This window comes from Leuciscus leuciscus (genome assembly GCF_965113295.1).
Source record: "Leuciscus leuciscus genome assembly, chromosome: 6".
In the NCBI taxonomy this organism is placed as follows: domain Eukaryota; kingdom Metazoa; phylum Chordata; class Actinopteri; order Cypriniformes; family Leuciscidae; genus Leuciscus; species Leuciscus leuciscus.
In genome coordinates, this window is record NC_138730.1 from 12,042,284 (window position 1) to 12,065,305 (window position 23,022).

The window sequence follows — 23,022 nt, forward strand, 5'->3', positions numbered from 1 at the left end:
AGGAACTGCAGGAAAAGCAGTAGATTACTGAGCATACTCTCCATCTGCTGTTAGTCTACCTCACCAGCAGCTGGTGCAAAAGTGCGTGTTGTTGACGAAGACCAAGCAACAGTTAGAGCAAGCCATTCATTCATAAACTTTTTGGAAGTGATATGAAAGGTGAATATGGATTATTGAATTTTTAATAATGAAAATGTGTTTGAAATGTTTTGAACTGAAATATTCACAGCTTAAATATTCAACCATATGTAAATATTTTTTTTTTCATGTAGTGCAATTCAACCGGCTTTTTTGTTTCAAAAACATTTGGCATTATTTTACTTCCATATCCCCGAGCCTGTATCTGTCCCCGAGCCTGAGTCTGTTCCCGAGCCTGAATCTGTTCTAGAACCTGAGCCTGTTTCTGAACTCCCTCCCAGCCTCTCTCTCCCACCTTCTCCCATCATCCATTCCTCAACCACACTGTCACCACCTCCTGCTAGCCCCACAGCTAACCCACATTCCACCTTCAGTGAGGTGAGCTCTACGCGGGTCTACCAGTGTTCATCTCCAGCATGGTCAGTGGATCCCCGGTCTCCTCCTCCAACCTCCGCGATCAGGACTCCACCTCGGCCCGTCGATCCATCAGCTCGACCTTGGCTCCTACCTCCCTCATCTCCACCATGGCCCATCAGTCCACCAGCTCTGCCGGGCTCCCTCATCCCTCTGGCATCGCCTTTGGGTGTTCGTCGGCCTGCCCTCGCCTTGGGATTACACTCTTCTGGCTTCGCCTCGTCCCTTCGTCTCGCCCCCGAGACTGAGCCTGTTCCCGAGCCCGAGACTGAGTCTGTTCCCGAGCCTGAGCCCGAGACTGAGCCTGTTCCCGAGCCTGAGCCCGAGACTGAGTCTGTTCCCGAGACTGAGTCTGTTCCCGAGCCCGAGCCCGAGACTGAGTCTGTTCCCAAACCCGAGCCCGAGCCTGTTCCCGAGCCCGAGTCTGTTCCCGAGCCCGAGTCTGTTCCCGAGCCTGAGCCCGAGTCTGTTCCAGAGCCCGAGTCTGTTCCCAAGCCAGAGTCTGTTCCCGAGCCCGAGTCTGTTCCCGAGCCCGAGCCAGAATCTGTGCCCCGAGCCCGAGTCTGTTCCCCAGCCCGAGCCCGAGTCTGTTCCCGAGCCAGAGCCCGAGTCTGTTCCCGAGCCCGAGCCAGAGTCTGTTCCCGAGCCCGAGACTGTGCCCGAGCCAGAGTCTGTTCCCGAGCCCGAGCCAGAGTCTGTTCCCGTTCCACACTCTTCCCCCTTATGTTTCTCCATATACTCTTTTTTTTTATTTGAATTTCTGCACCCAGTATCCATTTACAATTGGCTCTTTAAAACACCATCTCTAAAAAAAACAGTAAATCATTCTCACAGTACATTCTTTAAAAGCAAACATTTGTTTTCCTCCAGCCTCACATTTACATATTTTTCTTGTTTCTCTTCCATGTTTTCAATTCTCTTTATCCACTGGAGGTATAGTGGCCTTAATTACATCATATTTGTTTATCTCTTGTCTGCTAAAATCCTCCTTTGCTTCCTCCATTACATCCACATTGTATTGGTAAAAATCCCTTTTTGAATTCGTATAAAACATCTCTTACTTTTGTAATCCCCAGCTCCCACCATTTCTTATAAAAGATCTCTTTCCCCCGATTTAAAATGCCGTTGTTTAAGAATAAAGGCTGATTTAAAATGTTCTCTCTACCTTGTGGATTAGTATGTACACTAGTTAAAAATTTGCCCCTCTTTGTAAAAAAAAAAGAAAAAAAAAGGTAATCCCTTGCAGCGTTTATACGCCCACGTATAAATCTAATTAATTATTATTCATAACGAATTATGATCAATAATTAATAATTCAATTATTTTTAATTATTTTCAGAATTTACTGTAGCAGAATCAATTGTATGATTAGTCCATCAGTTCATCCCATGAACAGAAAGCATAAACAGTTATTAACTCTAGGAAATATAATATCTTCCTGGCCAAGAAAGAATTAATCCCCAGCTAACAATAAATTAAGAAATAATCACGGGTAAAAGCATCGGTAGCTTAGATCGAAGTTCAAGACAATAAAATGTATTAAGCAAATTTACACAAGTAATCTCTTTGTTCAAATACAAACAATACTTTATTGATTATATACTAACATAAAAGCTAATATCTAACACAAACACACACACACACATTCATACGAGTTGCAGAAGGAAAAAGAGTAAGGAAAGATTAAGTTTTAAGAGTGAGTTTAAGAGTGAGATGATGAAATCACAAGTTTCTGCACTTATAAGGCATGACCTGGAACGAACCTTAAATCATTAATTTAACCCTTCTATCGTTTCTTTGACAGGTTATTACATTTATATCAGTAGCCTACACCAGTTCAGTTTTAGTCTGGAGGTATACTTGCTGGTCTTTGCTTTTGGGGATTCCCTTTTGTTGAGCGTCAAAGGGGTTTTCCCGGTCCGTTGGCTGGTGTCCTTGTGCCTGGGTCTGGGGCGGCCAGTCACGTGGTGTGCTGGCGGAATGAAAGTCTTTGTTTGAAGCTGGCTTTGCAGAAGACACGTGGCTCGAAATCTTGTCGCAAAACTTAACTTAGAACCGAGACTCACAACGGAAAATAAAGGAAAACTTAGAAAAGAAAACACAACTTAGACGAGAGTAGTAAGATGGCTTGAATAAAACTGTTGAACCCGTTCTTCTGATCTTAATTTGGGTTCTTTGTCTCTGCGTTTACATGGTTACTCGTCTGATTGAGATCTTCATCCTTTTTCTGCCCATCTCTCTTGAGAGTGGTAGCAGAGCGTTTCTTGGGGGTGAACCCAGAGAGCTAGAGTTAGAGAGCAGATCGAAGAGAGAAGAGCAGAGCTCTTCTCTATCACAACATTTTGAACGAGCTCTGAGCTAGAGAGCAGAGAGAAGAGAGAAGCCGAGAGAGCGTCTAGAGAGAGTTAAGAGAGTTAAGAGCTAAGTGAAAACTTTGTTTTTTGGTCTAAGATTTTAAACTCAAAGTTTGTCCCCCCTCCTGAAGAGAGCGGACCAATTAGACACTGGCTTTGTTTGCAAAGTCATAAATCATGTCTTCCCTGGGGGTTCTCTATTTAAAACCAGATGCAACAGTTTAGACATGATCAGTATTATAAGAATACGAAACATTTTACACAGATTTCAATCAAGCCATCTTTTGAATCAAGAGCATAGGATCATACTGATATGAAACACAACACACTTTCATTCACACATCTAACAGTTATAACATTACATGAGTTATATGGTATCTAAGCATATTAAACACATATAAGTTGCAGACACAAAATAGAGTTATGTAGTTGCATGATGTTTGATTGTAAGTCCATTGAAAATTGTTCTTGAATGAGTTTTATGTATACTGTAGGAAAAATCTCAAGTTTTCTGGTTTAGAGAGAAATGGACTCTGTTTGTTCGTTCAGAGGTCTTAAGGGGGAAGGGGTCAGGAATGTTGTGGGGGAAAACAACATCTGCTGGTATCGATCCGTCTTGCAAACTATCGAAGTTGACCAGTTCTGCCTTCAGTTAACCAATAAAAGTCTTTGGTTACAGACTCTCTGGAGCCTGGGTGATTTATAGCTCTTAACCAATCAGTAATTTGGCAACAAAGCTAGCATTTGACCAGTTATGTGTTAGTGCTGGGGGCTCTTTTAAATAGCCCGACTGGTTGGCGCCTGGATCCTGTGACAAGATGGATGAGGATGCAAAAGTCCTGACCAAATCTTCCTCTTTGTTCGGCAGGAAGTGGAAAGTTTGAATTAATCTTCTGGAAGAAGATTAGTCTGCGTTTGGTTCATACCCATTGTCGCTACACCCTCCATCATCCAGTTTTTTTGTTCTCATCCACAATATGTTGTCCCCAAGATTAAAATTGCTACACTTGTTTAAAAAGAACCCCATTGTTCTTTTCCATGCCGCTTTGTTTTCTTCATCCAAGTACTTTTTTATTATTTTCACTCTTAAACTTTGTTCCGCATCAATTAATCCACTGCTCCTAAAGTATTATATGCTATTCTTGGTGGCTTCCCTTCCCATAAAAATTCTAAACAACGGCATCAGTGACGTATATAAGATATACCATAGTAGTAGTTGATATGACGGACCACCTGTCAAAAAATGATGGATTGACAGGTGCCCCGCCCCTTCCGGTGACATGTCCCGCCCCTTTTGGCATAGGATCAAAGGGCTTTTGACAGCTAGTTTTGACTTTTGATTGACAGGTTGACAGTTAGTATGACTTTTGATCATGTTTTGACAGCTAGTTTTGACTTTTGATTGACAGTTTGACAGCTTTTGATCATGTTTTGACAGCTAGTTTTGACTTTTGATGTCTTTTGAAGGCTTTTGAAGGCTTTTGAAGCCTTTTGATATTGACAGAAAGTGTTATAACAATATGTCATGGTATCTGACAGCTAGTTTGATGCCTTTTGAACATGACAGTTAGTGTTTTTGAAGCCTTTTGATCGTTTGAAGACACTGTGATTAAATAATACGTCATGGCTATATGACAGCTAGTTTTAATTGTTTGAAGTCATTTAAAGCCTTTTGAACATGACAGTTAGTGTCTGTGTGTGTGTGTTTTTGAAGTTGGTATCACACACACGATCCTCCCTACATATTCCTGAGCGTATCCGGGCTGTACTGTGAAACTGATAAGGGGAAAACTGTGGAAGTTTATCTCACACACACACAAAAACATTCTATCCTTTAAAATAATGATCTTGCTCATTTAACTAAAGTTGAAAAAACATACTGTTCTAATGATCATTTAACTAAGGTTGAAAAACTGTGGAAGTTTATCTCACACAAACGTTGAAAAACCATTCGGTTCTTTTAAAAGAATATAAATGAAATGCTTATAAAATATATCTTACTAAAACCTCACACCAAAAGTTTGAATAAAATGAGAGTCACAAAAATTGAAATCAGTTAAATGTTTATATAGTTAAACAAGTATATGAATGGGTTCAAAATTGTTTTACACAACTTGTTTACTGAATTCATATAGTCATTCCTGAATGACCTCACACTGTCTCAAAACATAGGGAGTCATAGCGTGTCTCTCTCTCTCTTTGTGCGTGTGTGTGTGTGTGTGTGTGTGTGTGTGTGTGTCAGAGAGTCACACAAATTCAGTGATCAGGATATCAGGTGCTGAGTTTATTTATAAGAAGTATAATAAAGTTTCAATGATATATTTTAAAAACAAAAGACTGTTTAAATAAAATCTTTAAAGTTTGAATACATACACATCTTCTATTTATCTTTTAGAAGATTACTGTGACCTAAAGTATTATTGTTACTAAACAATGTCTGTTGAAAAACCGTACTTAGTCGTCTTAAATCTCATTTCAATTCAATCATTCAATGAATCATTTCAAGATTCAATCAGCATTTTTGTCCATGCGGAGTCTCATTTTTTGTGGCTTTCCACAGCCATTATGATTTTTGTACCGTAACTGCATATTCTATCATCCCTTACACCTAAACACGCTGATCTTTCTGAATTTATTTCTAAGCATAATCGTAAAAGTTTAAATATGATATTTTAAAAATGAAAGATTGTTTTAGTTTGAAGTTTAAAGTTCTTAACTTTCTTGCTTGAAAAAATCTTTAAAGTTTGAATACATTCATATCTTCTATTTATCTTTTAGAAGATTACTGTAATGATTTTGTTTAAATTGAACCTAAGGTATAATTGTTATTAAACAATGTCTGTTCAAAAACTTTAGATGGTTGAAAAACTGTACTTAGTCGTCTTAAATCTCATTTATATGAAAAGATTCAATCATAATTTTTGTCCATGCGGGGTTTCAATTTTTATGGCTTTCCATAGCCATTATGATTTTTGTACCGTAACTGCAAATTCAGCAATCAGGATATCAGGTGCTTAATTTATTTCAAAGTATAATCTTACAAGTTTAAAGGATTTCTTTTAAAGATTGTTTAAATAAAATCTTTAAAGTTTGAATACATACACATCTTCTATTTATCTTTTAGAAGATTACTGTGACCTAAAGTATTATTGTTATTAATTAAACAATGTCTGTTCAAAAACTTTAGATGGTTGAAAAACTGTACTTAGTCGTCTTAAATCTCATTTATATGTAAAGATTCAATCATAATTTTTTGTCCATGCGGGGTTTCAATTTTTATGGCTTTCCATAGCCATAATGATTTTTGTACCATAACTGCATATTCTATCCCTTACACCTAAACACGACCATCACAGAAAACTACATTTTCAAAAATGAAATAAATAAATAAATAAATAAATAAATAATTAAATAAAATGTAAAAAAAAGTTTTAGCTAAATAAATATATAAATAAAAACACCTTACATTTCCAGAGAGGTGAAGTAGTTCTTTATGCAACGATAAAAAACAATCCAAAAAGCAAATAGTTTAAGTTGTCAAACAAAACACCCCCAGATCCTTCAGAGATAAACTACAGTGTGAACTGAAGCTTCAGGATATAGGGTAACAGACCAGATGAGTCTCGGGGGACAATGTCACAGTAAATCTAGTCCGCGTTCCAGAGTACATCCAGAGTTTTATACTAAATTCATTTAAAAGCATAACCTTAAAAGTTTAAATTAGATATTTATATATGTCAATAAAAGTTTTATTAAAATCATATCTTCTATTTATCTTCTTAGAAGACTTATGTATTATTTTTACTAAACAGCGTCTGTTCAAAAACTTTAGATGGTTGAAAAACTGTACTTAGGCGTCTTAGATCTTATTTATACAAAAATATTTCAAACAGTATTTTGTCCATACAACATGTTGTCAAAGTTTGTCACAATGTTTTGTTGTTGCGTTATTTTTAAGAAATCCGAGGACTCTACGTTGCTCTTATTTAGACTAAGTTGTATCATCAAGTTAAATGTAAATTTGCAAATCCAAATGATAGGAAAACTTTATGATAGGAAAGTACGGACAGCGCCTTTGACCAAGCCTCTACATATGGGGCACTTGCGTAGAGAAGGCGCACATTCTTGGCACACAACTAGGTGACCACAGGGGATGAAGACAATGTTCACTTCCTTATCCATGCAAACTTTGCATGTGCGCTCCTCTTGAAGTCTTCTTAACTGTTCCTCCATAGGCAAGTCTGAAAGATCTTGACTCGGTGATGCAGCTTCATTTGTCTGGGCCATCAGTTCTCTCAGCAGGCAGACATCATTCTTCTTGATCCAGTTGCGGAAGACCTCTGCTGCTGCATTTCCTTTCGACAGGACTAACTCAATGAGCTGCCCTGTCTGCTGCTTGACTGTAGTGTAGTTACGAATAATGTCATACTCTTTCTGTGAGATGACGTTCTCCTCTAGAAGATGGTCCATTAAGCACTGCACACTTTTTAGCCGCTGTGACACGGCAAGATGATGTTTCTTAAGAAAAGTAAGAAACTTACTTTCTCGCTCCTCCTCTCTCTTCTCATCTTCCGCACGTAGTAAATCAGACACCAATTCTTGAACGGTTTTGTAATTTTCTCCACTTGCGAGAATTTTGCTTTGAACGGTTTGCTTCACCACAGGATTGTTCATCATCACTGCATCTTCTCCAGGACCCAGGTGTACAACAGCTGGATCAACAAATTCTCTTGAGTCGCTGTCTCCATTAGTCAATAGCTGTTCAAATAGTCTTGGAAATCTTGCTTGAATCTGATGAACAAACTCTTGGCCCTTTTCTTGCAACAGGTATTCACATCTTGGAAACCACTTAGCATGTTCTCTCCATGGATCATCACCAGACTCCCAACATCTGAGTCCACCATCACAACAAAAGCACTTCACGTCATCATTACGACCAACATAGTAAAAACCAGCCTTAGCCAATTGGTCTGGTCGAACAGTTATTCTTGAGGGCCAGTTGACAAATGTGAGCAACCTTTCTTCACACTGTTGCATTGCCGATCCATTGGAAAGGCCGCCACCAGATAAAGGTACATTATCTGCACGGTCACCTTGAACAAAGCGGCAGTTGGGGTAATGCCTCTGGTGCTCTGATGCTGCCCGATCTCCCGGTTCCCAGTTGCTAAGCTGGCCTCCACAACTGAAGCAAGCCACTCTGTCGCCCTGGCCAACGTAGTAGAAACCACTTTTGGCAAGCTCAGCTGGAGCTAATGTAGCAAGAGTCCAATTCTGAAAGGTGTCAAGGCGTTCCAGTTCCCGACGCATGCCAGGATTGTGACAAGTCGGAGGTCGCTGGTGAGACATATCCTCAACTCCACGGGAGGAAATGGGGCTGGAGAGGGCCAGGTTGCTGAATGCCGTGTTTAAGTAACCCACCTGCTCCTCCATTTGGCCTGAAAAAGATGCCGTGGCGGTTGATGTTACGGCTGTCGCAGGGTTGGAAAGCTGTAAGATGGCTACGTTGCGAAGCGGGGGAAAAGGCAGAGTGAGAGGACGACAGGAGGTTTGCGGTGGCGGGTAAAAATGTGACCACAGGGTGTGTCCACTCAAGCCCTTCTCTCTGCTGGACATCCCATGACTAGTGTCTAGTCGTCCATGACAGAACACATAATCTTATTAAACTTATTAAATACCCTCTATGATGCAGGAACCGATGCTAAAAACAAAATCAAACACCACAATTTCAAAAATTGAAAAATCACCACACAATTTCAGGTATTCACATCTTGGAAATGGTTGCCACCTCGGGAATACAGTCATTTAAATGCAGAAATCAAATATTTAAATATTTAATCTTTTAAATCATGTAGTATTTTTAATTATTCTAAATATTATTATTCTAAATATTATCATGTATACTATTATAATACTATTATTATGAGCTCAGACATTTTTTAACCAGATTTTTTTTTTATTTCAACATTATACTTTCGAGTATACATTGAAGTAGTGAAGAAAATGATAGATCGGCAGTACATAAAGTAAAACGACGTTTACAGATGGTCTAACCAGAATAGAAAATCTCTGCAGGCTATCATGTTTTGCTCTAGGGTATAGCTGACCAGACTTTCAACTATTTCACCAACGTCAGTTTTTGCATTTTTTGACACCAGTGACACGCAGAGATCTGTTACAAAAGTCCATATAGCGAGTATCTCTGTGATTTCGAATTCGTCACAACATTCACGCAGCACATCCAGAACTTCGTTCGGCTCTTTGCCGTTAAAAAACATGGGTGTTACATCAGGCCATGGCTTTGTCAAGCCTCTTACGACATCCATTTCATTTTTGAGATGTGTCACACGTTTGGTATCCTGCGCACAATCGTTTTTCATACCACAGGCAGCATCGATGATCCTGTGCATCAAGCCAACCATCTGACCTCTAAAATGATCTTTAAACATAGAGTCTAGCGTAGCTCTTAAAGGACACTCTTTGCCCGTGTAGCACTCACACGCCGGATGATACTTGTTCTCCATCCGTTTTTGCGTCGCCATTTTTTCAACTTTTCGAATAGTCCACTATTCGATGATGAAAGATGCTTTTCGTTCCTGGAATGTTCCTGGAATCTCCTGAGCGAGTCCTTGCGGCACAGTCGTCCAGGGTTTGTGCGTTAATGCTCGGAAGTTTGTGTTTTTGGGTCAGAAGCGTAGTTTACGTCAGGTTCAGGCAAACAGGACTTTCAACTTTTTCCTTCATCCTTTGATCAATGCGATGATGTAGTAGCACAGCAGTCCGAGGCTAGTAGAGCTAGAAGTAGAGCTAGAGTGTGCAATGTCCTGAAATATTTATCAGGACAGCGATTGGGGTCCGCCCCCTCGCCCCACTGGAGGGGTTGAATAGGGTGTTGTCATCAGGAAAGCCATAAATAACTATGTAAATTATAATCACGATGCAACAGAAGTAGCGTCATGGAGAAGTTATGTCTTAAGTTACTTAAGTTGAGCCACAGATGCCTCTCAGTGGCCACCAGGGCTGCCATAGAGCGGCCGATGGATTTAGCCGTCTCCTTGGTGGCCCTGAGAGACAAATCTGTGGCTCTACGTAGTTCAGACACAGTATCAGCACTAATACCCCCGCCCTCTTCAGAATCACCCAATAATTCAGCCTGGTAAGCTTGCATTATAGACATTGTATGTAAACACGCTGCAGCTTGGCCGGCGGCGGCATAAGCTTTATGAACCAGAGAAGATGTAAATTTTACTGGCTTGGATGGAAGTGCAGGAGCCTTCAGAGAAGATGCCGTTGCTGGAGAGAGATAGCTCGCGAGCGTCTCTTCCACCTTCGGCATTTCCCCATAACCATGCTCTTTATAATTGTGAATGGATGAATAGTGTGATGTTTGTGCAGTATACACTCGATATGACACTGGTTTCCCCCACGATCTCGACACCTCGGTGTGGAGATCGGGGAAAAACGGAAGGCTTCTGCGCTGAGGCTGTGCACGAGATGGCAGGAAACGCTCGTCGAGCTTGCTTTTCGAACGAGCGCCCTGCCTATCTTCTGGCCACTCAATAGATAATCGCTCGACCGCTCTAGTGATAACGTCAAGCAATTCCTCAAACGCATGAGACTGAGGTGGCGAATCCTCAGACTCAGCGTCAATACTAACAACGTCCAACTCCTCAGAGCTGGACAATTGCAGTATTGGTGCCTCCATCGGGGGGGAAGAAACCGCAACGCGTGCTTCCACACCCTGATGAGAGGCACTGGATCTATCAGAAGGAGGCTGAGATAAGGCAGAGCCCGTCTCAACATCTGGGGAACGTGATCGGGATTGAACCGAGCCAAGCGGGATCGGAGCGTACGCAACGGAAGCGCCTCGCAATGCACACAGTCACCACCCTCGAGTGCTGACTGGGCATGCTCCTCACCCAAACAAACAACACAAAGAGTGTGAGTATCACCTCCCGTTAAATAACGCGGGCAGGGATGGACACACACTCTAAACTGCTGCTTGCTCGCCATACTGAATATATATATATGATATAGACAGACAACACCAAATATACAGACAGATTTCACACAGAGCGCAACTGAAGACTCAGAAAGCTTTCGTTTTCTGTTTCGGGCCGGCTTTTATAGCTTCCTGGTACGTGACGTCACCCGCCTCTGACGTTCCGCCACACCATTGGACTGATTTTACATGTGCTTCAAGACGTCATCACGCAAAGCGTTCCCCATAGCGTCAATTCGACGCAACGCGAGTTCCCTTGAAAGGGAACTATGTAAATTATAGTCACGATGCAACAGAAGTAGCGTCATGGAGAAGTTATGCATATGCCACCAGAGAGAAGTTTATTATCTTCACTCATTCCAGTTACAAAATCTGATTAAACACTGTATTCAGTTGGCTTTAAGTTAATTTTACCAACTATGAAGATATTAAAGTTCATAGACCTTTAGCGCATTCAAATGTATTGAGTTAAAATCAATATCGCATTAAACACATCATTACTGTGTTTAATAACTTCATTAGTTATCAAGCACCAGCTGATTTAAGTTTTTCTTCAAACAAAAGTAATTTTCTGATAAATCGTCGTACACCTACATATGTGTTTTGTTGTATGCACAGATTTTGAGGGTCGCTGATAGAAAGATGCGTCCTTGTCTTTGTTTCGTGGTATTTTAAAAAACATAGAACCAGAGAACAGAGAACCTTGTGCGGAATTCTATATCCGCATAAAGGGTTAAAATATAAAATATACATTTTAGCGCTATTTAAAAACTAGGACGGTATAATAATAATATAATGTAAATGTCTCACGTGAAGATGATGGTTTAAACCATCATTTTATCAAATCAAGCCAATTCATGTGAATACTGTCGTATATGAACAAAGAGAAGACCTAGAGTTCACTAACACTACAGCTACAGTAACAGTAGGAAACCGATATCCGGGGGAAGGTGTAAAGAAAACGCCATACAAAACATTACAATCACACCCGGCAATACGCTAGTGATGTTAAAAATTGTTAAACAATTTCAAAACAGGGTGTTTCAGAAGAAATGCAAATAAATGTTACGCGTTAATATTTGGTCTTGTTTCAGAGTCGGTATGGTCCGGTGAAACTTTGATGAAATGATGGTTTAAACCATCATCTTCACGTGAGACATTTACATTATATTATTATTATACCGTCCTAGTTTTTAAATAGCGCTAAAATGTATATTTTATATTTTAACCCTTTATGCGGATATAGAATTCCGCACAAGGTTCTCTGTTCTCTGGTTCTATGTTTTTTAAAATACCACGAAACAAAGACAAGGACGCATCTTTCTATAAGCGACCCTCAAAATCTGTGCATACAACAAAACACACATGTAGGTGTACGATGATTTATCAGAAAATTACTTTTGTTTGAAGAAAAACTTAAATCAGCTGGTGCTTGATAACTAATGAAGTTATTAAACACAGTAATGATGTGTTTAATGCGATATTGATTTTAACTCAATACATTTGAATGCGCTAAAGGTCTATGAACTTTAATATCTTCATAGTTGGTAAAATTAACTTAAAGCCAACTGAATACAGTGTTTAATCAGATTTTGTAACTGGAATGAGTGAAGATAATAAACTTCTCTCTGGTGGCATATGCATAACTTCTCCATGACGCTACTTCTGTTGCATCGTGACTATAATTTACATAGTTCCCTTTCAAGGGAACTCGCGTTGCGTCGAATTGACGCTATGGGGAACGCTTTGCGTGATGACGTCTTGAAGCACATGTAAAATCAGTCCAATGGTGTGGCGGAACGTCAGAGGCGGGTGACGTCACGTACCAGGAAGCTATAAGAGCGTCTTCAGTTGCGCTCTGTGTGAAATCTGTCTGTATATTTGGTGTTGTCTGTCTATATCATATATATATATTCAGTATGGCGAGCAAGCAGCAGTTTAGAGTGTGTGTCCATCCCTGCCCGCGTTATTTAACGGGAGGTGATACTCACACTCTTTGTGTTGTTTGTTTGGGTGAGGAGCATGCCCAGTCAGCACTCGAGGGTGGTGACTGTGTGCATTGCGAGGCGCTTCCGTTGCGTACGCTCCGATCCCGCTTGGCTCGGTTCAATCCCGATCACGTTCCCCAGGGCTTGGGTCCCGCCGCTGCTGAGGCACGGCGGCGATCTCAGACCTGGGGTTCGCAGTGGATGTTGAGACGGGCTCTGCCTTATCTCAGCCTCCTTCTGATAGATCCAGTGCCTCTCATCAGGGTGTGGAAGCACGCGTTGCGGTTTCTTCCCCCCCGATGGAGGCACCAATACTGCAATTGTCCAGCTCTGAGGAGTTGGACGTTGTTAGTATTGACGCTGAGTCTGAGGATTCGCCACCTCAGTCTCATGCGTTTGAGGAATTGCTTGACGTTATCACTAGAGCGGTCGAGCGATTATCTATTGAGTGGCCAGAAGATAGGCAGGGCGCTCGTTCGAAAAGCAAGCTCGACGAGCGTTTCCTGCCATCTCGTGCACAGCCTCAGCGCAGAAGCCTTCCGTTTTTCCCCGATCTCCACACCGAGGTGTCGAGATCGTGGGGGAAACCAGTGTCATATCGAGTGTATACTGCACAAACATCACACTATTCATCCATTCACAATTATAAAGAGCATGGTTATGGGGAAATGCCGAAGGTGGAAGAGACGCTCGCGAGCTATCTCTCTCCAGCAACGGCATCTTCTCTGAAGGCTCCTGCACTTCCATCCAAGCCAGTAAAATTTACATCTTCTCTGGTTCATAAAGCTTATGCCGCCGCCGGCCAAGCTGCAGCGTGTTTACATACAATGTCTATAATGCAAGCTTACCAGGCTGAATTATTGGGTGATTCTGAAGAGGGCAGGGGTATTAGTGCTGATACTGTGTCTGAACTACGTAGAGCCACAGATTTGTCTCTCAGGGCCACCAAGGAGACGGCTAAATCCATCGGCCGCTCTATGGCAGCCCTGGTGGCCACTGAGAGGCATCTGTGGCTCAACTTAAGTAACTTAAGACATAACTTCTCCATGACGCTACTTCTGTTGCATCGTGATTATAATTTACATAGTTATTTATGGCTTTCCTGATGACGACACCCTATTCAACCCCTCCAGTGGGGCGAGGGGGCGGACCCCAATCGCTGTCCTGATAAATATTTCAGGACATTGCACACTCTAGCTCTACTTCTAGCTCTACTAGCCTCGGACTGCTGTGCTACTACATCATCGCATTGATCAAAGGATGAAGGAAAAAGTTGAAAGTCCTGTTTGCCTGAACCTGACGTAAACTACGCTTCTGACCCAAAAACACAAACTTCCGAGCATTAACGCACAAACCCTGGACGACTGTGCCGCAAGGACTCGCTCAGGAGATTCCAGGAACATTCCAGGAACGAAAAGCATCTTTCATCATCGAATAGTGGACTATTCGAAAAGTTGAAAAAATGGCGACGCAAAAACGGATGGAGAACAAGTATCATCCGGCGTGTGAGTGCTACACGGGCAAAGAGTGTCCTTTAAGAGCTACGCTAGACTCTATGTTTAAAGATCATTTTAGAGGTCAGATGGTTGGCTTGATGCACAGGATCATCGATGCTGCCTGTGGTATGAAAAACGATTGTGCGCAGGATACCAAACGTGTGACACATCTCAAAAATGAAATGGATGTCGTAAGAGGCTTGACAAAGCCATGGCCTGATGTAACACCCATGTTTTTTAACGGCAAAGAGCCGAACGAAGTTCTGGATGTGCTGCGTGAATGTTGTGACGAATTCGAAATCACAGAGATACTCGCTATATGGACTTTTGTAACAGATCTCTGCGTGTCACTGGTGTCAAAAAATGCAAAAACTGACGTTGGTGAAATAGTTGAAAGTCTGGTCAGCTATACCCTAGAGCAAAACATGATAGCCTGCAGAGATTTTCTATTCTGGTTAGACCATCTGTAAACGTCGTTTTACTTTATGTACTGCCGATCTATCATTTTCTTCACTACTTCAATGTATACTCGAAAGTATAATGTTGAAATAAAAAAAAAATCTGGTTAAAAAATGTCTGAGCTCATAATAATAGTATTATAATAGTATACATGATAATATTTAGAATAATAATATTTAGAATAATTAAAAATACTACATGATTTAAAAGATTAAATATTTAAATATTTGATTTCTGCATTTAAATGACTGTATTCCCGAGGTGGCAACCATTTCCAAGATGTGAATACCTGAAATTGTGTGGTGATTTTTCAATTTTTGAAATTGTGGTGTTTGATTTTGTTTTTAGCATCGGTTCCTGCATCATAGAGGGTATTTAATAAGTTTAATAAGATTATGTGTTCTGTCATGGACGACTAGACACTAGTCATGGGATGTCCAGCAGAGAGAAGGGCTTGAGTGGACACACCCTGTGGTCACATTTTTACCCGCCACCGCAAACCTCCTGTCGTCCTCTCACTCTGCCTTTTCCCCCGCTTCGCAACGTAGCCATCTTACAGCTTTCCAACCCTGCGACAGCCGTAACATCAACCGCCACGGCATCTTTTTCAGGCCAAATGGAGGAGCAGGTGGGTTACTTAAACACGGCATTCAGCAACCTGGCCCTCTCCAGCCCCATTTCCTCCCGTGGAGTTGAGGATATGTCTCACCAGCGACCTCCGACTTGTCACAATCCTGGCATGCGTCGGGAACTGGAACGCCTTGACACCTTTCAGAATTGGACTCTTGCTACATTAGCTCCAGCTGAGCTTGCCAAAAGTGGTTTCTACTACGTTGGCCAGGGCGACAGAGTGGCTTGCTTCAGTTGTGGAGGCCAGCTTAGCAACTGGGAACCGGGAGATCGGGCAGCATCAGAGCACCAGAGGCATTACCCCAACTGCCGCTTTGTTCAAGGTGACCGTGCAGATAATGTACCTTTATCTGGTGGCGGCCTTTCCAATGGATCGGCAATGCAACAGTGTGAAGAAAGGTTGCTCACATTTGTCAACTGGCCCTCAAGAATAACTGTTCGACCAGACCAATTGGCTAAGGCTGGTTTTTACTATGTTGGTCGTAATGATGACGTGAAGTGCTTTTGTTGTGATGGTGGACTCAGATGTTGGGAGTCTGGTGATGATCCATGGAGAGAACATGCTAAGTGGTTTCCAAGATGTGAATACCTGTTGCAAGAAAAGGGCCAAGAGTTTGTTCATCAGATTCAAGCAAGATTTCCAAGACTATTTGAACAGCTATTGACTAATGGAGACAGCGACTCAAGAGAATTTGTTGATCCAGCTGTTGTACACCTGGGTCCTGGAGAAGATGCAGTGATGATGAACAATCCTGTGGTGAAGCAAACCGTTCAAAGCAAAATTCTCGCAAGTGGAGAAAATTACAAAACCGTTCAAGAATTGGTGTCTGATTTACTACGTGCGGAAGATGAGAAGAGAGAGGAGGAGCGAGAAAGTAAGTTTCTTACTTTTCTTAAGAAACATCATCTTGCCGTGTCACAGCGGCTAAAAAGTGTGCAGTGCTTAATGGACCATCTTCTAGAGGAGAACGTCATCTCACAGAAAGAGTATGACATTATTCGTAACTACACTACAGTCAAGCAGCAGACAGGGCAGCTCATTGAGTTAGTCCTGTCGAAAGGAAATGCAGCAGCAGAGGTCTTCCGCAACTGGATCAAGAAGAATGATGTCTGCCTGCTGAGAGAACTGATGGCCCAGACAAATGAAGCTGCATCACCGAGTCAAGATCTTTCAGACTTGCCTATGGAGGAACAGTTAAGAAGACTTCAAGAGGAGCGCACATGCAAAGTTTGCATGGATAAGGAAGTGAACATTGTCTTCATCCCCTGTGGTCACCTAGTTGTGTGCCAAGAATGTGCGCCTTCTCTACGCAAGTGCCCCATATGTAGAGGCTTGGTCAAAGGCGCTGTCCGTACTTTCCTATCATAAAGTTTTCCTATCATTTGGATTTGCAAATTTACATTTAACTTGATGATACAACTTAGTCTAAATAAGAGCAACGTAGAGTCCTCGGATTTCTTAAAAATAACGCAACAACAAAACATTGTGACAAACTTTGACAACATGTTGTATGGACAAAATACTGTTTGAAATATTTTTGTATAAATAAGATCTAAGACGCCTAAGTACAGTTTTTCAACCATCTAAAGTTTTTGAACAGACGCTGTTTAGTAAAAATAATACATAAGTCTTCTAAGAAGATAAATAGAAGATATGATTTTAATAAAACTTTTATTGACATATATAAATATCTAATTTAAACTTTTAAGGTTATGCTTTTAAATGAATTTAGTATAAAACTCTGGATGTACTCTGGAACGCGGACTAGATTTACTGTGACATTGTCCCCCGAGACTCATCTGGTCTGTTACCCTATATCCTGAAGCTTCAGTTCACACTGTAGTTTATCTCTGAAGGATCTGGGGGTGTTTTGTTTGACAACTTAAACTATTTGCTTTTTGGATTGTTTTTTATCGTTGCATAAAGAACTACTTCACCTCTCTGGAAATGTAAGGTGTTTTTATTTATATATTTATTTAGCTAAAACTTTTTTTTACATTTTATTTAATTATTTATTTATTTATTTATTTATTTATTTCATTTTTGAAAATGTAGTTTTCTGTGATGGTCGTGTTTAGGTGTAAGGGATAGAATATGCAGTTATGGTACAAAAATCATTATGGCTATGGAAAGCCATAAAAATTGAAACCCCGCATGGACAAAAAATTATGATTGAATCTTTACATATAAATGAGATTTAAGACGACTAAGTACAGTTTTTCAACCATCTAAAGTTTTTGAACAGACATTGTTTAATTAATAACAATAATACTTTAGGTCACAGTAATCTTCTAAAAGATAAATAGAAGATGTGTATGTATTCAAACTTTAAAGATTTTATTTAAACAATCTTTAAAAGAAATCCTTTAAACTTGTAAGATTATACTTTGAAATAAATTAAGCACCTGATATCCTGATTGCTGAATTTGCAGTTACGGTACAAAAATCATAATGGCTATGGAAAGCCATAAAAATTGAAACCCCGCATGGACAAAAATTATGATTGAATCTTTTCATATAAATGAGATTTAAGACGACTAAGTACAGTTTTTCAACCATCTAAAGTTTTTGAACAGACATTGTTTAATAACAATTATACCTTAGGTTCAATTTAAACAAAATCATTACAGTAATCTTCTAAAAGATAAATAGAAGATATGAATGTATTCAAACTTTAAAGATTTTTTCAAGCAAGAAAGTTAAGAACTTTAAACTTCAAACTAAAACAATCTTTCATTTTTAAAATATCATATTTAAACTTTTACGATTATGCTTAGAAATAAATTCAGAAAGATCAGCGTGTTTAGGTGTAAGGGATGATAGAATATGCAGTTACGGTACAAAAATCATAATGGCTGTGGAAAGCCACAAAAAATGAGACTCCGCATGGACAAAAATGCTGATTGAATCTTGAAATGATTCATTGAATGATTGAATTGAAATGAGATTTAAGACGACTAAGTACGGTTTTTCAACAGACATTGTTTAGTAACAATAATACTTTAGGTCACAGTAATCTTCTAAAAGATAAATAGAAGATGTGTATGTATTCAAACTTTAAAGATTTTATTTAAACAGTCTTTTGTTTTTAAAATATATCATTGAAACTTTATTATACTTCTTATAAATAAACTCAGCACCTGATATCCTGATCACTGAATTTGTGTGACTCTCTGACACACACACACACACACACACACACACACACACACACACACACACACACGCACAAAGAGAGAGAGAGACACGCTATGACTCCCTATGTTTTGAGACAGTGTGAGGTCATTCAGGAATGACTATATGAATTCAGTAAACAAGTTGTGTAAAACAATTTTGAACCCATTCATATACTTGTTTAACTATATAAACATTTAACTGATTGCAATTTTTGTGACTCTCATTTTATTCAAACTTTTGGTGTGAGGTTTTAGTAAGATATATTTTATAAGCATTTCATTTATATTCTTTTAAAAGAACCGAATGGTTTTTCAACGTTTGTGTGAGATAAACTTCCACAGTTTTTCAACCTTAGTTAAATGATCATTAGAACAGTATGTTTTTTCAACTTTAGTTAAATGAGCAAGATCATTATTTTAAAGGATAGAATGTTTTTGTGTGTGTGTGAGATAAACTTCCACAGTTTTCCCCTTATCAGTTTCACAGTACAGCCCGGATACGCTCAGGAATATGTAGGGAGGATCGTGTGTGTGATACCAACTTCAAAAACACACACACACAGACACTAACTGTCATGTTCAAAAGGCTTTAAATGACTTCAAACAATTAAAACTAGCTGTCATATAGCCATGACGTATTATTTAATCACAGTGTCTTCAAACGATCAAAAGGCTTCAAAAACACTAACTGTCATGTTCAAAAGACATCAAACTAGCTGTCAGATACCATGACATATTGTTATAACACTTTCTGTCAATATCAAAAGCCTTCAAAAGCCTTCAAAAGACATCAAAAGTCAAAACTAGCTGTCAAAACATGATCAAAAGCTGTCAAACTGTCAATCAAAAGTCAAAACTAGCTGTCAAAACGTGATCAAAAGTCATACTAACTGTCAACCAGTCAATCAAAAGTCAAAACTAGCTGTCAAAAGCCCTTTGATCCCTTTTATCCTATGCCAAAAGGGGCAGGACACCTGTCACCGGAAGGGGCGGGGCACCTGTCAATCAATCATTTTTTGACAGGTGGTCCGTCATATCAACTACTCATAGTTTAGAAACATTCAGAACTAAAACCTTCCCTTTCAAAGTTAATGTTCTCATTTTCCAAAAGTCAATCTTCTTTCAATCCCTACTAAAATTTCCTCCCACGTAGTAGGACAATCATACAAAATTTTCATATAATTTGCATTGCTTTTTTTACACTCTCCAGATCTTTTACCAATAACGTCGTATCATCCACGTATACATTTTTTTTCTCTTCTCCCTCGATGCATATCCCTTTTATTCCCTCCTCTTGTTTTATAGTGAGTCCCAATGGTTCCGCAACTAGAAAATATAAAAGAACTGACAACGGACATCCTTGTCTTATTGATCTGGTTATTTTAAAACATTCTGTTAAAAACCCATTACATTTAATTTGTGTTACTGCACCTTTGTATAAAATCCTAAACCATATAATAAAATTCTCTCCGAAACCAAAATTCTTTAAAACATCAAATTAAAAAAACTATGTTCTACCCTGTCAAACGCTTTCTCAAAATCTAAACTGATTATAAACCCATCTTTGTTCTTTTAATGTATGTATCTTATTGTATCTTTTATACTGATTGTTGTATCTCTTCCTGTATGTCTCTTCCTTTCAATCCGTACACTTGGTTAGTTTTAATTATACTCGGCATTACTTCCTTCAATCTGTTGGCAAAAATTTTAGATAAGATCTTTAAATCAGTATTTAGCATCGTAATTGGTCTGTAGTTCTTAAACTCTCTTTTCCCCTTTTCGCTTGTAGATCAACTTCATTAAACCCATTCCCATTCTTTGATTCAGTTCTAAACCAACACTCACACTTATTTAAAACCAAATTACAATCCGGGGACCTTACTGCATTGCAGTCCCTCGCGAAGTGCCCCCTCTCCTCACACTTAAAACACTTGAACTCCAGGCAATCCTTCACCACATGGTCCGGGCTCATGCACAGCCGACAGGTCTTCACCTGGTGGCTGTGCATCACCTGGAAATATTGTGGGCCCTCTGCCGTTTCCATTCTTGTACTGTATGGGAGGGAGACAACTTCTTTTGGGAAACGTGTTTTGACAAACCTTGTCCCATCCTCGATGTTGGTGCCCGGATACACTCGTCTTTTTATTTTAGATATTGGGAAAACTCCCCATCCTTCCAATTTATCAGCAATCTCCTCATCAGCAATGTAGACGGGCAGATGCATGAAGGAGACAACGTAGTCTTGGTTTTGCAGTCTCTTTACCTCCAAGTTAACTTCATTAATTGTCAATCCATCCATTAAAATCTCTGTGTCGTTTTCATGTTCCAGCGTCACCTCGTACTCCTTAGTTTGTTTGGGTCTGACCGCTAGTATCCTTCCTTCACCAATCCGCTCCGTCACTGCTTTGATAATATCTGCTGCCCTCACATCTTTCACTTGTCCTACTTCCACCGTCGCTTCCTTCAAAAATACAAATAAAACAAAGATGCAAAAAACACAGAAGTTCCTGCCAAACAGTGCAAGCTGCTGGGAGGAAGATCATAAACTAAACAAAAAAACAAACCAACCACTGATGAAAATAAAGACTTAGTTAAACACACACACACACACACACACACACACACACACACACACACACACACACACACACACACACACACACACACACACACACACACACACACGTTTGGTGAGCCTCTCTCACCCACTACAGCCAAACACTTCCTGGAACGTGCAACTCGCTAGCGCCCTCAAGGTGGTATGGCCGTAAGTGAAATCTGCTGGAAAAACAGGCTATTTAAAAGGTTAGAACATTAGTGAAGTAAACTAAAAAGCTTACAGCACCTGGTATTCCCAGGCGCACTCTCCTCTAAGTACCTATACTGACCAATTATTGACCAATCATTGAGCGCCGTTGAGCAGCTCAATCTACCAATCACTGAGCTCTGTTGAGCAGGCTGCTTCCTCAACCCACCAATCAGATGGCCCCATTGCTTTGATTGACTGACCGGGTCAAGTGCATCATGTGAGTGACAAGCGTAAACAACACTACTATCATCAATGGACTGAGATCAGTGACAGCAAACAAGAGGTAAGTCCTGTATATTCTCCAATATTCATATAAATGCTTTCTAACAGTTTTTTTCTGCATGGATTTACGTGCAGTAACGTTAATTACAAAGTTATTAACTGTTAAAGTTTTAAAAGCATTAATAGGGAAAATATAATCGCCCATCTAACTACTAACATGAATCGTAAACTGCAGTAATTCTTGATAGTCTAATGTTTTACTAAAAAGTAAATACTTTGGAAATACCCAAACATAATCAGGACTGGACATTAGGACTAACCTACTATCCAAATACAGGTAGATTTTACTTATGGTTAGTAACACTACTGGGTAACACTTTACTTGAAGGGGTGTGCATAAGACTGACATGAGACCTTCATAATCATGACATGACACATGTCATGAATATGAAGGAGGTTTTATGCATGTTTATGATAACTGTTATTAAGTGTCAATCGCTCAATTATGATTTTTTTAATGCAAATATGACATTGTTTGAGATGTCTTTATTATGACAACTTGACATAAACCAATATATCATAACCTGTCATAAATGTGTCATCAACATGACATAGCAGAATAATTATCAAACTTAAGAAACTACTTAGCTTTATGGGTTAACATTACATTAAACTGTCATGTTGTTGGTTTTGACATTGGCTGTCATGAGGTCATTATAACTGTGTCATGAATATATTTCTGACCATTCCCCCCAAATAATTTGACAGTATTAACACTTAATGACATTTTAATGACAAATTAAATTTGTACCACTGGAAAAAAAGTGGTCAGTGATATAATGTAATCTTAACCCATAAAGCTAAGTAGTTTCTTAAGTTTGATGTTGTCTTGGTAATGTCAAGTTGTCATGACAAAGACACTGACAGGTTATGATGTATTGGTTTATGTCAAGTTGTCATAACAAAGACATCTCAAACAATGTCATCTTTGCATTAAAAATTAGTTTTATTGAGTGAATTAAACTTAATGACAGTTGTCATTAACATGCATAAAACCTCCTTCATATTCATGACATGTGTCATGTCATGATTATGAAGGCGTCATGTCAGTCTTATGCACACCCCTTCAAGTTAAGTGTTACCCACTACTGTCACTTGCCAGTTTGTCCTGTTGGAATTGACTGACTACATACTGTACATTTAAATAGTTTAGGCCTGTTTTGTCCAGCTATCTCCACTAATCGAAACAATTTTGTCTCATAGTAACTGATAAGCCATTAACAGTCAATAACATGTTAAAACATTGAAAACACAAGGCAAGCAAAAATATAGTCTA

At 39.6% G+C, this 23,022-nt stretch overlaps 2 protein-coding genes across 2 annotated transcripts; one reads left to right on the forward strand and one right to left on the reverse strand.

The window, feature by feature from the left end:
* Window positions 1–6,336: 6,336 nt before the first annotated feature.
* On the reverse strand, window positions 6,337–9,075 carry LOC309500237 (putative inhibitor of apoptosis). The gene has a single exon (XM_082171802.1). It carries the CDS (start codon window positions 8,517–8,519, stop codon window positions 6,954–6,956), a length of 1,566 nt encoding a protein of 521 aa, XP_082027928.1. The 5' UTR covers window positions 8,520–9,075; the 3' UTR covers window positions 6,337–6,953.
* A 6,206-nt stretch (window positions 9,076–15,281) lies between these two features.
* Window positions 15,282–17,465, forward strand: LOC309501359 (putative inhibitor of apoptosis; the record flags this gene model as incomplete). The annotated part of the gene is made up of 2 exons (XM_082173407.1): window positions 15,282–17,351; window positions 17,434–17,465. The coding sequence occupies one exon, from the start codon at window positions 15,282–15,284 to the stop codon at window positions 16,845–16,847; it is 1,566 nt and encodes a 521-aa protein (XP_082029533.1). The 3' UTR covers window positions 16,848–17,351; window positions 17,434–17,465.
* Between the last annotated feature and the right edge of the window lie 5,557 nt (window positions 17,466–23,022).

Excerpts from the sequence above, each read along its gene's own strand:
- LOC309500237 (XM_082171802.1), bottom strand. The coding sequence starts at position 8,519 with ATGTCCAGCAGAGAGAAGGGCTTGAGTGGACACACCCTGTGGTCACAT.